General features: G+C 50.2%; 1 protein-coding gene and 1 non-coding gene across 2 annotated transcripts; both read left to right on the top strand.

Moving 5' to 3' along the window:
- Positions 1-238: 238 nt before the first annotated feature.
- Positions 239-310, top strand: TRNAG-CCC (transfer RNA glycine (anticodon CCC)). Its single transcript has one exon. It is a non-coding gene; the product is annotated as a tRNA-Gly (tRNA).
- Positions 311-12,310: 12,000 nt separating this feature from the next.
- On the top strand, positions 12,311-15,536 carry OAZ1 (ornithine decarboxylase antizyme 1). Its single transcript, XM_069591476.1, is given in 6 exon segments — positions 12,311-12,541; positions 13,912-13,969; positions 13,971-14,057; positions 14,481-14,653; positions 14,995-15,080; positions 15,234-15,536. Coding segments are annotated over 6 exon segments (684 nt in total). The 5' UTR covers positions 12,311-12,395; the 3' UTR covers positions 15,368-15,536.
- The last annotated feature ends 352 nt before the right edge of the window (positions 15,537-15,888 follow it).

The raw sequence follows: 15,888 nt of genomic DNA, 5'->3' as shown, positions 1-15,888 counted from the left end.
TAAAAGTACGAGCACAATCAAACAGTGACTCTTCCTATTACTCTCAAAAGGTCCTTCGTGCCCTTCTGTGACCTCTCCTTCCCTCTCTCCCTGCTTCTGGGCCCCAGACAACCCCTGATCTACCTTCTGTTATTACAGGTCAGCATGCATGTTCTATGGCAGAGTTTTTCCATCTTGGTGCTTTTGACATTGGGGTTGAAAAGGTGAAACCAACTTAAGAAACTGGATTTTGGGGACTTCCCTGGTGGTCCAGTGGCTAAGACTCTGTGCTCCCAACGCAGGGGCCCAGGTTCGATTCCTGGTCAGGGAACTAGATCCTGCATGCTGCAACTGAGAGTTCATATGCCACCACGATGATCAAAGATCCTGCCAGCTGCAACTAAGACCTGGTGCAGCCAAATCAATGAATTTTTAAAATAGTGAAGGAAAAAAAAAAAGGTCACAGACTTATTGCAGAAGCGCTAAGGAAACTTGGAATGCTCTTCCTGAGCTACATATTTTGAAATTTGTGAAAGGACATGATGTCTGTAATGGTAGGTCTGTGGTTCTCAGCTGTGGGTGGGGATTCTGCCCCAAGGGGCCACCAGGCCACAACTGTGAGTGTCACCACTGGGGTGGGGGCTCCTGGCATTGAGTGGATGGGGCCAGCAATGCTGCTGAGCCCCTCACAGTGCTCAGGACGAACCCCTATAGAGAAGGACTCAGTCCCCATGTCAGCAGTGCTAGGGGAGAGACCTTGTTTAATTTAAACTGTCAAGACACATGAAACAATATAAACAGCCTTGTTGGTTTGTCCACATAATGTACTTTTAGCACACATGGGTCATCATAGGCGTTACCCATGGAAGCAGCTCTTGGGACTTCCCTGACCCAGTGGCTAAGACTCCATGTTCCCAAAGCAGGGGGCCTGGGTTCAATCCTTGGTCAGGGAACTAGATCCCATATGCCACAACTAAGAGTTCATATGCTGCAACTAAAGATCCTGAGGGCCGCAACTAAGACCAATCAAATAAATAAACAAAAATGGCTAAGACCAGCTGTGGTATGGGGGCTTCACTGGCGGCTCAGCAGTAAAGAGGCCGCTTACAGTGCAGGAGTTGTTCAATCGCTCAGCTGCATCTGACTCTCTGCGGCCCCATGGACTACAGCACGCCAGGCTTCTCTTTCCTTCACCACCTCCCGGAGTTTGCTCAAACTCATGTCCATTGAGTCAGTGATATTATCCAACCATCCCATCCTCTGTTGCCCCCTTCTCCTCTCAGTCTTTCCCAGAATCAGTCTTTTCCAACGAGTCGGCTCTTCGCATCAGGAGGGCAAAGTACTGAAACTTCAGCTTCAACATCAGTTCTTTCGATGAATATTCAGGGTTGATTTCCTTCAGGATTGACTGGATTGATCTTCCTGCTGTCCAAGGGACTCTCGAGAGTCTTCTCCAGCATCACAGTTTGAAAGCACCAGTCCTTCTGTGCTCAGCCTTCTTTATGGTCCAGAGGGAATGGCAACCCACTCCAGTATTCTTGCCTAGAGAATTCCATGGACAGAGGAGACTGGTGGGCTACAGTCTATGGGGTTGCAAAAAGTCGGACACAACACAACTGAGCGACTGAGCACATTTGGTTTTTAAAGAGAACAAATTATTATGGACTGAAGCCCACCAGTATGCAGACACCTGTTAGAGCAGCTGTGAAAAATTCAGTCCCCGAATATCCACACCCCTCACCCCATCTGATGATGTAAAGAAACCAGCTGCCCTGTGCTGGAGGGCAGGGGGGCTCAGCCTTCAAAGGCACATTCTAAAACCTGCAGCCAGCTGTTTGCAGCTGGAAATTGTGAGCCACTTCAGGATCCCTGAGAAGCAATGGGAAGTGGATTTTGTCAGTGACTCACCACCAGTGAAAGTCCTGAACACGTAAGCCCCCCTCCTACCCCAGGAGGTACTAGGAGACCTTCAGGGTGGAGGCTGGCACCCTCCTGCCCCTCCCACCTCCTTCAAAAACAACTCCTATTTCTATGCCTCGTGAAGCAGGAGAAACCGGACGTTTAGCAACATAGACAAGTTCAAAGAGCACAGTGTTTAAAACACCCACCTGCTCTTATTCAAAAACAGACATGGTTTAATATTCAAGGGTTCTTTCCTCGGATGTTTTTGCAACCTCATATTTCAATATTATTTACAGATTTATTTTCACAAGACTGGCATCATTAGTGAAGGTCTGAACATCTTATTTTGGAACTTACATTTTTTTTTCTTTTAAGAGTATATTATGGCTTGGCAGTTCCTCAAAAAGCTAAACATAGAGTCACCATATGACAGTGATTCCACTCCTACGTGTACACCCGAAGGAATAGAAAGCGAGGACTAGAATAGATATTTGTGAACGTATGTCCAGAGCAGTGTGATTCACAAAAGCCAAAAGATACAAATGACACAAACGTCCTTCGATAGATTAATGAGGAGATAAACACAGGTGTCCCTCCACACACTGGAGCATCACTCAGCCACAAAAATGGGAGAAACTCTGATGCTCGCTATCACATGGACCAACCCTAAGAACACGATGCTCAGTGGGAGAAGCAGGCACAGAAGGACACACAGGGTGTGGTTCTACCCATGGGAAACGTCCAGAACAGGCCAATCCATAGACACAGAGAGTGGGTTCATTTTTAACATCCTACTTTGAAATAATTCTAGGCTTGTAGAAGAAGGCAAAGACAGTCTCCAGAGTGGCTGTGTACCTTTCACCACCAGTTCCTAAGTATTGCTTTGAAACTTTTCATTGTGGGAAAATACATATCCTGTGAAATTTACCATCCTGTCCATTCTGGGATCATATCCAGGCGGGGGCCGTAGGCTGCTGCCTGATTCCTTCCAGGGTCACAGTGAAATCCAACAGGGTGGGGTGCTTGGATCACTCCAGGGAGGAGCACCCCTTGTGGGCCCCAGAAGGCCATCAGGCAAGAGGAAGAAATACACCTGGATTGTGGGAGTGGGATGCCATTAAATATTTCTATTGTAAAATACACATACCACAATCTGCTGTCTTGACCATTTCTAAGTCCACAGCTCAGTGGCATTAAGTACATTCACACTGTCCTGCAACCATCCCCACCATCATCTCCAGAACTTTCTCACCTTCCCAAACTGAAACTCTGTCCCCATGAAACTCTGACTCCTCATCCCTGGGGCTTGTCTGATGGCTCAGACAGGGAAATAATCTGCCTTCAATGCAGGAGACCTGGGTTCAATCCCTAGGTCAAGAAGATCCCCTGGAGAAGGGAATGGCTACCCACTCTAGTATCCTTGCCTGGAGAATCCCATGGACAGAGGAACCTGGCAGGCTACAGTCCACAGGGTTGCAAAGAGTTGGACACAACTGAGCAACTAAGACTTTCACTACTACTACTTTCCCCATCTCCTCCCCCCAGCCCCTGGCCCCACCATATACTTCCTGTCTCTGGATCTGATTCCTCTAGGACCTCTTGTGAATGGGATCAGACAGTGTGTATTCTTCTGTATCTGGCTTCTCTTACTGAGCATCACGTCCTCAAAGTTCATCCATGTAGTCAAAATCTCCTTCCTTTTTAAGGCTGAGTAATACTCCACTTACATGTGGATGGACCTCACTGTGTTCATCCATCATCCATCCATGGACACTTGGGGTGTCTCCATCTTTTGGGTGGCATGCATCAAGCTGCTGTGAACACGGAGGTACAAATATCTCTTCCAGTCCCTGTGCTCAGTTCTTTCCCGGAGGCACCCAGGTCATATGGTGATTCTGTGTTCAGCCATCCAGACTTTCCCACAGCAGCTGCACCATTTTCCGTCCTTCGCAGCAGCCATGCTCAAGCTTCCAGTTTCTCTGCGTCCTCGCTGCCTCTTGCCATTTTACATCTTTTTAATAACAGTCAGCTTAGTGGGTATGACGTGGCGTCTTACTGTGGTGAGCCCTTCCTGCTTTTTTGAAGACAAAAATTTTTTTAATTATGTACTTATTTATATTAAATTTTTTTGTTTTTCTTGGCTGCACCTCTCAGCATGAGGGACCTTAGTTCCCCAGGCCAGGGATAGAACCCACACCACCTACAGTGGAAGCCAACAGTCTTAACTGCTGGACCACCAGGAAGTCCTGAGCCCCTCCTGCCTTAAGCCGTTTTGTTTCTGCAGCAGACCCCAGTCTTCCTGACTAACATAAACACAGCAGAAAGAAAATCTCCCCCAGGAGGAGACTTCCCAACCCCACATGCAAGCATTCGCATGCAGATCAAGGCAACAAGTGTTGCAAGACCTTTTTTTTATGATAATACTTCCTATCAGTGAGGCTGTGGCAAAGCAGGCCTTCGCCTCTGCCGCTAGTGGGAGAGTAAATTCTTACAGCATTTCTAGAAGGTCTTAGGTAACAGCTGTTTGTTGCCCTAGAAATGCCACTTCTAGGAACTGATCCTAAGAAAATTATCTAGAATGCCACAAATATGTATACACTGAGGACCTTTGTGTAATCACCACAAAACTGGAAACTCTGAGCTTCCCTGGTGGTACAGGAGACAGGAATCTGCCTGACAATGCAGGGGACACAGGTTCGATCCCTGGTCCGGGACAATTCCACACGCCTTAGAGCAACTAAGCCCCTGTGCCACAGCCACTGAGCCTGCCCTCCAGAGCCTGGGAGCCACAACTGCTGAAACCCGTGCGCTCTGGAGCCCATGCTCTGCAGCATGAGAAGCGCTGCAACGAGAAGACTGAGCACTGTAACTCGAGAGTAGCCCCCGCTCACCACAACCAGAGGAAGCCCACGCACAGCAGCAGACTCGGTGCAGCCAAAAGTAAACACATAAGCAACTGGAAATTCCAAAACAGACAAATACCAAGGAACTATTGTATAGCACTGGACTTCTCCAATGGCTCACGTGGTAAAGAACCTGCCTGCAGTACAGGAGACCCAGGTTCAATCCCTGGGTCAGGAAGAGCCCCTGGAGAAGGGTATGGCTACCCACTTCAGTATTCTTGCCTGGAGAATCCCATGGACAGAGGAGCTAGAGGGCTATAGTGCATGGAGTCACAAAGAGTCAGTCATGACCGAGTGACTTCCACTTCAGCCTTCACTGTATAGCATAGGGAGCTATATTCAATATCCTGTAATAACCTATATGGGAAAAGAATCTGAAAAAGAATGTATATAAGTATGTGCGTGTGTGTGTGTAAAACTGATTCACTTTACTATACACTTGAAATTAACACAACATGGTAAATTAACTATACTTCAACTATATATATATATATATATATATATATATATATATGAGATAAAAAGTAGCCCAGAGTCTGAGATAAGCCTGCTCATCTCTGCCATCCCCCTCCAGCCCTCCAGTCCCTGGTGAGGGTGTTTTTATGGAGCTGGCATAATGCCAGGGTGCCTTGAGTTTTATCGCCAGTGACAGACGTGTGTGCGTGCGGATTTGTGGCCAAATCCAGCCTCTTCAGGCCTGTGCGAGGCGTAGGGAAAAGTGGTTGTTTTTTGTTTACTTCCCTTTTCTGGCTGTTTGTTCAAGAGTCCAGAGGACTCTGAATGGTTCTGTGTGGAGCGTAAGCTCAGGAGAGTGGGCGGGGCTTGAACAGGCCACTGAACGAGGAGAAAGGCATTTAGCTTCTTTTCCGCTGACTTTTCAGCATTTGATGAAGAAACTTTTCCAACGGAGGGAACTTGACAGGGAAGGCCCTTATTGCCACTGCCCAGAGGCTATACAAGTTGTATTTTGCTGTGTTTGCTTTGTCCAGTTACCCATCTTGTTTAGTTGCTCGGTCGTGTCTGACTCTCTTCGATCATATAGTCTGGGGCCTGCCAGGTTCCTCCATCTATGGGATTTCCCAGACAAGAATACCAGAGTGGGCTGCCTTTTCCTTCTCTGGGGTGGGGGTGGGCGGGGGGAGAGGCGATCTTCCTGAGGGATCCAATGCCAGTCTCCCGCATTGCAGGTGGATTCTTTATCACAGAGCCACCAGGGAAGCCCCTTACCCATCTTACTTTTTAAATTTTTTGGCCACACCATGCAGCTTTTGGGATCTTAGTTCCCCGAGTGATGGTTGACCGGTGCCAGTGAGTGTGGAAACCTAACCACTGGACTCGCCATACTGATTCTAGTGGGACCCTGGGCATGGGGCCTCCAACATCCATGTCTTCTCCTTTCCGTTCCTAGCAGCTCTGCTCTCACCACCTTCAGGAAGCCCTCCCTGATGCCCCTCTTTTCCTCCCTGCAGTCCAAGGGCCTTCACCTCTCACAGACTCCCTACCCCCAGTGAGGCACCTCCCCTCTGATTTCTTGCTTTTTCTTTTTTTGTCCTTTTAAAAAATTGTTTTGATTTTATTTTATTGAATTAGAGGACCCTGGAGGTCTACAGTCCATAGCATCGCAAAGTCAGACATGACTGAAATGACTTAGCAGGCACACACACATAGTTGATTTACAATATTGTGTTAATTTCCTCTGTACAGCAAAATGACTCAGTTATACTTACATGTACATTCTTCTTCATATTCATCTTCTCCCACTGTGTATATGTATTTATTTTTGGTGGTGCTGGGCCTTTCTTGCTGTGCAGGGCCTTTCTCTAGTTGTGGTGAGCGGAGGCTACCCTCTAGTTACTCGGTGCGTGGCCTTCTCATTGTGGCGGCTTCTCTTGTTGCTGAGCACGGGCTCTAGAGCACAGACTCAGTAGCTGTGGTGCACGGGCTTAGCTTTCCTCCACATGTGGGATCTTCCTGGACCAGGGATTAAACCCATGTCCCCTGCATTGGAAGGCGGATTCTTTACCACTGAGCCACCAGGGAAGCCCTCTTTTTCATATTCTTTTCCATTACGGCTTATCATAGAACATTGAATATACTTTCCTGTGCTATATAGTAAGACCCTGTTGTTTATCCATTCTATGTATAAGATATAGGGACTTCCCTGGTAGTTCAGTGGTTAAGAATTCACTGGGCAACGTAGGAGATGTGGGTTTGATTGCTGGTCAGAGAACTAAAATCCCACATGCCTTGGGGCAACTAAGCCTGCTCACCACAAGCAGAGAATCTGTGAGCCTTGAAGAAAGATCTTGCATGCCACAACTAAGACCAGATAAAGCCAAATAAATAATACATTGAGCTAATATGTAGGCTGCATCTGCCAATCCTACACTGTCACTCCTTCCCTTCCCCACCTGGGTGTCCCCAGATTACATGAAGAAAGAAGGAGAAAGTGACAGTGGAGGAAGACTGGATGAGTCGGGGGAGTCCTGTGATTGTCATGCTGGTGCCTGTCACTCCTGGCATCCAGTGGGTGGGGCCTGGGAGGCTGCTCCACAGCCCACAGCGCCCAGGATGCCCCGAAAGTGGAGAGTGGGAATTCATTTCTCCCTCAAGAACTCCACCCTGGGACTTCCCTGGTGGTGCAGTGGCTAAGAATCTGCCTGCTGATGCAGGGGACGCAGATCTGGTCCCTGGTCCAGGAAGGTTCAACATGCTGAGGAGCAACTAAAGCCATGTGCCACAACTCCTAAAGCCTGCGCTCCAGGACCTGTGCTCTGCAACAAGAGAACTCACCGCAGGGAGAAGCCTGAGCAGCACAACTAGAGAGTAGCCCCCACTCGCTGCAACTAGAGAAAAGCCTGCATGCAGCAAGAAAGACCCAGCTCAGACCAAACTTAAGTAATGATAATAATAGAACACCCAACCCTGACTGAGTTTCAAGAGGGAGATGTGACAGCAAGCAACGTTTCTGGTGCTGGAAGAATCTGGGGGAGAGTTTGGTCCTATTCCATGTTTACCATCTTAGTGGCAGGTGCCTTGGTGCCCCTGATGGGCACCCACAGTGATAGAACAGAGGTATCATCTTGTACATCACTTCCACCTCCCCCACAGCAGGCTGAGGGAGCTGCCTCCAGAACCGGAGTACACTCTCCCCACCAGGATGACAGGACACTGCTCACATCTCTGCCCAGAGTTAGGAGCCCTCTGACACCCGGCTCCTCCATGGCCACTTTCCCAGACACATCCCACTGTAACCCTACAAGCACCCATTTTCCCCTCCACCCCTGCTTTTCTCCAAGCTGCTGCAGTTTTTCGTTTGTTTTTTTGCCAGTGTGTGCTCAGTCGCTCTGTCATGTCTGACTCTCTGTGATTTCATGGACTCCAGGTTCCTCTGTCCATGGGATTCTCCAGGCCAGAATGCTAGAGTGGGCTGCCATTTTCTCCTCCAGGGAATCTTCCTGACCCAGGGATCGAAACTTCGTCTCGAATCTCCTGCATTGCAGGCAGATTATTTTACCACTAGTACCACCTAGGAAGCCCAAACCAGGCTGTATTTTCGCCCCTTTCCATCCACGGTGATTCCAAATTAAAGCGTGCTTTGGCCTGCAAAGGCTTGGGGCCAGCCACTGAGGAAGGAAACTCCTGACCCCGAGTTTTGAATCCAGAGGCTCCTGATGGCTCCTTGTGGACAGCAGAGACCTGGACGACATCCCCTAGACCCTGGCCTGGCAGGTGAGAACTTCTTGGAGACACCTCCCTGACCAGGTTCTGTATGCTGGGGGCTCAGCTCGGAGCCTGGTTGCTGTCTGCCCTCAGTCATGGGGGGTAAACACAGCTCAACCCAACTGCCCACTGCCATGGGCAGTTCTGGGTCCTGGCATTCTTAGCCCAGAATCGCTCATCTGTGTAACACATTAGAGAGTTGCCACGTGGCAAAGACCCAGATTTGGAAACCCAGAGGCTCTTCTGCCGCTGCTGCTGCTGCTAAGTCGCTTCAGTAGTGTCTGTCTCTGTGCGACCCCATGGACTGCAGCCCACCAGGCTCCTCCATCCATGGGTTTTTCCAGGCAAGAGTACTGGAGTGGGATGCCATTGCCTTCTCCGAGAGGCTCTTCTAGCCTCAAGAAATCAGAGTCTAGGACTTCCCTGGTAGTCTAGTGGTTAAGAATCTGCCTGTCAATGCAGGGGACACCAGTTTGATCTCTGGTCTGGGAAGATCCCACACAGTGCGGGGCAACTAAGCCCATGAGCTACAACAACTGAATCTGCACACCCCAGAGCTCGTCTTGGCCACAAGAGAAGCCACCATAAATGAGAAGCCTGAGCATGGCAACTAGAGAAAGCCCTTGATAGCAACAAAGACCCAGTGCAGCCATAAATAAATAAATGACATTTTTTAAAAAAAGAAAACTCTTTAAAAAAAGTTTAAATAATGACATACTGGCCCCACAAATAGTGAGGACCCTTAAGTGGTACCCTAAGATGGGTGATTTTCGTTTCTTGAATGTTGAGTTTTAAGCTAGCGTTTTCTCTCCTCTTTCACCTTCATCAAGAGGCTCTTTAGTTCTTCTTCGCTTTCTGCCATAAGGGTGGTGTCATCCTGCTTATCTGAAGTTATTGATATTTCTCCCAGCAATCTTGATTCCAGCTTGTGCTTCATCCAGCCCAGCATTTCACACGATGTACTCTGCATATAAGTTAAATAAGCAGGGTGACAATATACAGCCTTGACCTACTCTTTTCCCAATTTGGAACCAGCCCATTGTTCCATGTCCAGTTCTAACTGTTGCTTCTTGACCTGCATACAGGTTTCTCAGGAGGCAGATAAGGTGGTCAGACATTCCCATGTGTTTAAAAATTTTCTGCAGTTTGTTGTGATCCACACAAAGGCTTTGCTGTAGTCCATGAAGCAGAAGTGGATGTTTTTCTGGAACTCTCTTGCTTTTTCGATGTTGGCTTAAAACTCAACATTCAGAAAATAAAGATCATGACTGACATCCGGTCCCATCACTTCATGGCAAATAGATGGGGAAACAATGGAAACAGTGACAGACTTTATTTTGGGGGGCTCCCAAATCACTGCAGATGGTGACTGTAGCCATGAAATCAAAAGATGCTCGCTCCTTGGGAGAAAGCTATGACCAACCTAGACAGCATATTAAAAAGAAGAGACATTACTTTGCCAACAAAGGTCCATCTACTCAAAGCTATGGCTTTTCCAGTGGTCATGTATGGATATGAGAGTTGGACTATAAAGCAAGCTGAGTACCAAAGAACTGACACTTTTGAATTGTGGTGTTGGAGAAGACTCTTGAGAGTCCCTTGGATTGCAAGGAGATCAAACCAATCAATCCTCAAGGAAATCAACCTTGAATATTCATTGGAAGGACTGATGCTGAAGCTGAAGCTCCAATACTTTGGCCACCTGATACGAAGAACTGACTCACGGGAAAAGACCCTGATGCTGGGAAAGATTGAAGGTAGAAGGAGAAGACGACAACAGGGGGGAGATGGTTAGATCAATGACTTGATCACTGACTTGATGGACATGAGTTTGAGCAAGCTCCGGGAGTTGGTTATGGACAGGGAAGTCTGGTGTGCTGCAGTCCGTGGGGTTGCAAAGAGTTGGGCATGACTGAGTGACTGAACTGAACTAAGATGGGTGAGTGACAGCAAACCCTGGAAATAAAAGAAATATTGAAAGCAATTATAAAGTTAAGTACAAATTCATCTGCTTTTTGTCTTCACAATGTGACAATTCTAAACAATATCATTGATTAAATATTCTTCCCCTGAGAAATCTCTTCGGTTGGCCTAACACTTGTTATTATTACAGTCTTTGTTGAGTTTTACTTAAAAAAAAAAAGATTTTAAAAGAATTTATTTATTTATTTTTGGCTGTGCTGCGATTCATGGGGTTGCAGAGAGTCGGACATGACTGAGCAACTGAACTGAACTGAATTGAGGTCTTCATTGCTGCAAGCAGGCTTTTAAAAGATTCGGCAAGCCCGAGACTACTCTTTAGTTGAGGTGCACAGACTTCTCATTGTGGTGGCTTTTTTGTTTCGGAGCACAGGCTCTAGGGTGCACAGGCTTCAGTAGTTTTGGAGAGTAGGCTCAGTAGTTATAACACATGGGCTTAGTTGCCCTGTGGCATGTGGAATCTTTCCTGACTAGGGGTCAAACCCATGTCCCCTGCACTGGCAGGTGAATTCTTACCCAGTGGACCATCAGGGAAGTCCTAAGTAATTTTCGATGTGGACCACTTTTTAAAAGTCTTTATTGAGTTTATCCTTACATTGCTTCTGTTCTATGTGTTGGTTGTTTGGCCCTGAGGCATGTGGGCTCTTAACTACATGACCGGGGTTGGAACCTGTACCCTGTGCATTGGAAGGTGAAGCCTTAAGCACTGAACTGCCAGGGCAATTCCTCTGTTCAGTCTTAATAATTGTACATAGGGATGCTGAAAATTAGATGTTTGTATTACAAATGCTGTGTAAGTAAATAATAAAGTCTTCATTCAACAGAAAAGGGAATTTGAAAACACACAGGGACTCAGCCATATGCTTTGAAGAGTAAATTTCTATCAGTTTTGTATATTTCAAGATCCCTTTGTGGAAAGTTTTTGTCTCTAACCCCAGTGGACACAGCACTGTAGATTGGAAATAAAAACGAGATAAAACTGAGAGTCAAGGATTGTAAAGACAAAGAAGCAAGTAGCTACTTCATTCCGTGTAACTCTTTGGAGACTCTATGTGTGCCTAAAACATAAAAACATGAAACAAAGTGGGGCCTGAAAGAATAATACTTTTGCTTGGGGCAAAATTTAATTCAAACGTGAAATATCTCTGTCATTTTATCCACAAGCAAAAGCATTTTTGCTGAAGTCCAAATGGTACATGAAATATTTTACTAAATTTGAATATTACCTTTACCATTTAAATTTCTTTTTTAACTGTAAATTGTTTCAACATGTGAAAGATAGGATCCAGGTAATCATTATTAAGATCGATAAATATCAGGTTACTAAAAATTATTCTTTCCTATAAGAGGACGGGGTGCTAGGACGCCTCCTCTAAATATCCGTGGCCTTTGTCGCCCAGAGCCGGCTCCAGGAGAAGGGACCCTGACTAGGGCGACGTGGACCACGGTGGAGACGTGGCCCGCGTAAGATTCCGACCCCCCCCCACCTCCACCCTAAAAGCCGGCGCAGAGGTGGGCCGCTGGTCGCTAGGCCCTGCTGCGGGGGGCGGGGCGAGGTGCGCGCGCCGCGCGTTCCCGACGCCACGGCTGCCCCGCCCCCTCCGCGCGTCCGCAGAGCTTGGCAACGGAACGGGGCGGGACCCGAAGCATTCTTCCAATCCAAGGCGCGGCCCCAACTCGTGTACCTCGCCGCTTGCCAATCAGACGCCGAGAGGGGCGGGCGCGCCTGGGTTTCCCTGTGGCTCCGCACCCTCGTGCGGCCGCGTTCCCGCGGCGTGGGGGCGTGGCCTGAGCGCGTGTCTATAAAGGTGGGCGGCGACGGCGGCGCCATTTTGCGAACGGCGAGCAGCGGCGGCGGCGCGGAGAAGCGCAGCGGAGGTTTTGCTGGTTTCGGACCCCAGCGGCCGGATGGTGAAATCCTCCCTGCAGCGGATCCTCAACAGCCACTGCTTCGCCAGAGAGAAGGAAGGGGATAAACCCAGCGCCACCGTCCACGCCACCCGCACCATGCCGCTCCTTAGCCTGCACAGCCGCGGAGGCCGCAGCAGCGAGAGGTAAGCGCCCCGCCCCCGCCCGAAGCTTCCAGAAGCGGCGCCGCGCAGGCCCGCAGGGGGCAGGCCTCGGGGCGCCGCGGAAGTCCGGGGAGCGCGAGGTCCGCCCCTTTGTCGAGGCCACAATCGCACCGGGCGCGGGGTGGGGGCGGGTTGGGCCCGAAGCGGGCGGAGGGGCCTCTGATTGGATTGAGGGGCTTCCAGGGTACCTGGTCGAATTGAGGTGTGGGGCGGGGGGAAACACGGCGGTTTCCGTTTGGATTGGGGGAAGCTTCCAGGGTCCCTGGTTGGGTTTGGGAGACACCAGAGTTCACGGCCCGTTTTAGAGGCGCGGGGGTCGGGTTTGGGAGGCGGCTAAACTCGAGGGGCGAGGTCAGGCCCACGGGTCCGGGGAATGTAGACTTTGTGGGCGGACGAGCCCAGCGGAGTAGCCTTTCCCACGGGACGGCGGCCGCCCTGGCGATTTCTTTATAGCCCCGAGGACGCGCGGAGTCGGACAGCGCCACGTAGACGGCGCCCGGGGCCCTTATCAGGGTGAATGCCGGATCGCCCTTTCCACGGAGGACTGCTGTGCCAGGAGTGGTCGTAGCCAGGGACGGGGGTCCAGGGGGTCCGCGCTTGGCGCGGAGCGCGAGCTCTTTGATGAAGGGGACCCCGGATGGGAGCCGAGGAAAATGGAGGCGACTTTGGGGCTTGTTTACAATGCTCAGCAAATGGCTGCTGGCATTGCCGGCTGCGCGATTGTGAAAATCTCCCCCGGGGCCGAGGGCCCTTTGCCGAGATGACGCAACCGGAGGCCGCGGGGAGCGCGCGGGAGGGCGTCTCCGCGGGCCGGGCCTCGCAGCACCGGCGGGGGCGCTGATCGGGCCGCACGTCTCTGGGCGAGCGAAGGGACCGCCGCAGGGACAGTGTCTGCGGACGGACTGGTCAGATCCCTAAGGAAAGCCTGCTGGAGCTTCAGGTCGGCTGCAGACCGCACAGTGGGAAAGGGGAAGCTGGAGCGCTGGGCTTAGAAATGGGAAGTAGAACTTGACGCAGAATTGGGTGGGGCGGCACTTAGTGCCAGTCATGAGATGGGTAAAGGGCAAAAGCGCCCCCGCCCCCGGGGACGGGTGGGTCTTTAAGCAGCGTATCACCCGAGGCGTCTGGTTTGAATGGCCACTTGTTTCTGTGATTGTTTAGCTGCCCCGCCGCCCGATGTTGATTTTTGCGCTCAGTGTGAACATCGCCCTTGGAAAAGGGAGGCAGGGTCCCTGGTGGACTTGAGCTCTGGAAGGCCTTGACCTTCAGTTTGTCCATATTGGGACCCCAGGCCCTGTTGGCAAAGGCCGCGGGGTCTCCTCCCAGTGCTGCTCACCTGCTGTCTCCTCCAGTTCCAGGGTCTCCATCAACTGCTGTAGTAACCTGGGTCCAGGGCCTCGGTGGTGCTCCTGATGTCCCTCACCCACCCCTGAAGATCCCAGGTGGGCGAGGGAATAGTCAGAGGGATCACAATCTTTCAGCTAATTTATTTTACTCTGTAAGTATGCTCCTTCCTCTGGACTCCTGGGGACCTGAGCTGGGGGGGATGTGGTCAGACCCACAGTGCCTGCCTCTCAGCAGACAGCAATCATCTGTGCACTTGTCGTGTGCTGGGAGCGCTCCTCCTGGTTTTACCCAGTGCTCTGAGCCCCAGATACAAGGAACAAAGGTGCGAGCCACTGCCCAGGCTTTGCCTGAACCTCTAGTCGTCGTTGGCAGCTCCTGATAGCACTTTAGCCTGGGGCGCTCTGTGGTCTTGGGCAGAGCTGCTCAGAGGCCTCAGTAGCCAACATCAGCAGTGGGTGGTGGTGTGTGAGAGGTCATTTTGGTGCTTTTCTGGGTTGTCAGGGTAGCCAAAGGAAAGATCCCCAACCTGTGAAGGTTGGTGTTTATGGTTGAATGTGATTTTTTTCCCCTGCAGGATAATCGGCTGAATGTAACAGAGGAACTAACGTCTAATAACAAGACGAGGATTTTTAATGTCCAGTCCAGGCTCACAGAGGCCAAACATATTAACTGGAGAGCGGTGCTGAGCAACAGCTGCCTCTACATCGAGATCCCTGGCGGCGCTCTGCCCGAGGGGAGCAAGGACAGGTGAGGGCCCGCCTGTGTGCAAGGAGGAAGGAAGCCTGAGTCAGAAGACAGATGGGTTGTTCATGTTCTGGAATGGGGGTTCCCCTTTGAGGCTGTGGACCAGCAGTTACCACCCAAGGGATGAGGGGAGGGGGTGTTACTGTTGGTCTCAGGTAGGTGGGGCCAGGGGCACCCCACAGTGTCTAGGAATGTCCCCTTGAGTGACCTGGCTCCAGTGTCAGCAGTGCTGGAGGTGACCCTGGATTAGACCTGGGAGAAATTGGGGTTCAGACAGAAGTGGAAGAATCAGGCTGGGGCCCCGGTGGGATATGGGCGGGCAGCTCCTGATGTTGGAACTTCAGCTTCGCAGTTCTTCTTGAGTTTGCTGAAGAGCAACTCCATGTTGACCACGTCTTCATTTGCTTCCACAAGAACCGCGATGATCGAGGTAGGTTGACTGCCTTCCCCAGATTCTCCAGGGGTGGGGGGCAGGCAAGGAGGTGGAGCTCATGGAGTCCAGGACTCAGGCCTTGGTCTCCAGACCTGAGCCCGGATTGTGGACAGGAGTTCTGACTTGTCTCTCTTCGTGTCTCTCCTGCAGCCGCCTTGCTCCGTACCTTCAGCTTTTTGGGCTTTGAGATTGTGAGACCGGGGCATCCCCTTGTCCCCAAGAGACCTGACGCTTGCTTCATGGCCTACACGTTTGAGAGAGAGTCCTCGGGTGAGGAGGAGTAGTGTGACGACCCTGGGGCCACTCGGGCCTCAGTTGCAGTCCCTTGCGTGTGTGCTTTGCGCCGTGCCTGGTGCGGGTGGTGTGATCAACTGCGCTGACCAGCGTCAGCCTGCTCACCTGCTGGTTTGTCCGCATGTTGTAATTGTGCAAATAAACGCTCACTCCAAATTAGCCGTGTATTTCTTGAAGTTTAATATTGTGTTTGTGATACTGAAGTATTTGCTTTAATTCTAAATAAAAGTTTATATTTTACTTTTTTATTGCTGGTTTAAGATGATTCAGATTATCCTTGTACTTTGAGGAGTTTCTTATTTGAAAGTCTTTTTGGAACAGTCTTAGGTCTCTTAACTTGGAAAGATAGGTATTAATCTACCGTTCTATTGCTCTCAGAAATCCAAATAAAAGTGATTATCCCTCTTAAGACCTGTGTTGGCTTGATGGTGTTGATGGGCTCTGGGGCCAAGGGAATAGGGGCCTTGGGCTTGCCAGGGGCTGAGGGAGCTGCGCCAGCAAGAGTCGTGAG

The sequence above is a fragment of the Ovis canadensis genome, chromosome 5 (assembly GCF_042477335.2).
Source record: "Ovis canadensis isolate MfBH-ARS-UI-01 breed Bighorn chromosome 5, ARS-UI_OviCan_v2, whole genome shotgun sequence".
In the NCBI taxonomy this organism is placed as follows: Eukaryota; Metazoa; Chordata; class Mammalia; order Artiodactyla; family Bovidae; genus Ovis; species Ovis canadensis.
The sequence above is the reverse complement of the archived record's forward strand: the minus strand, read 5'-3'. Positions and strand labels throughout refer to the sequence as shown.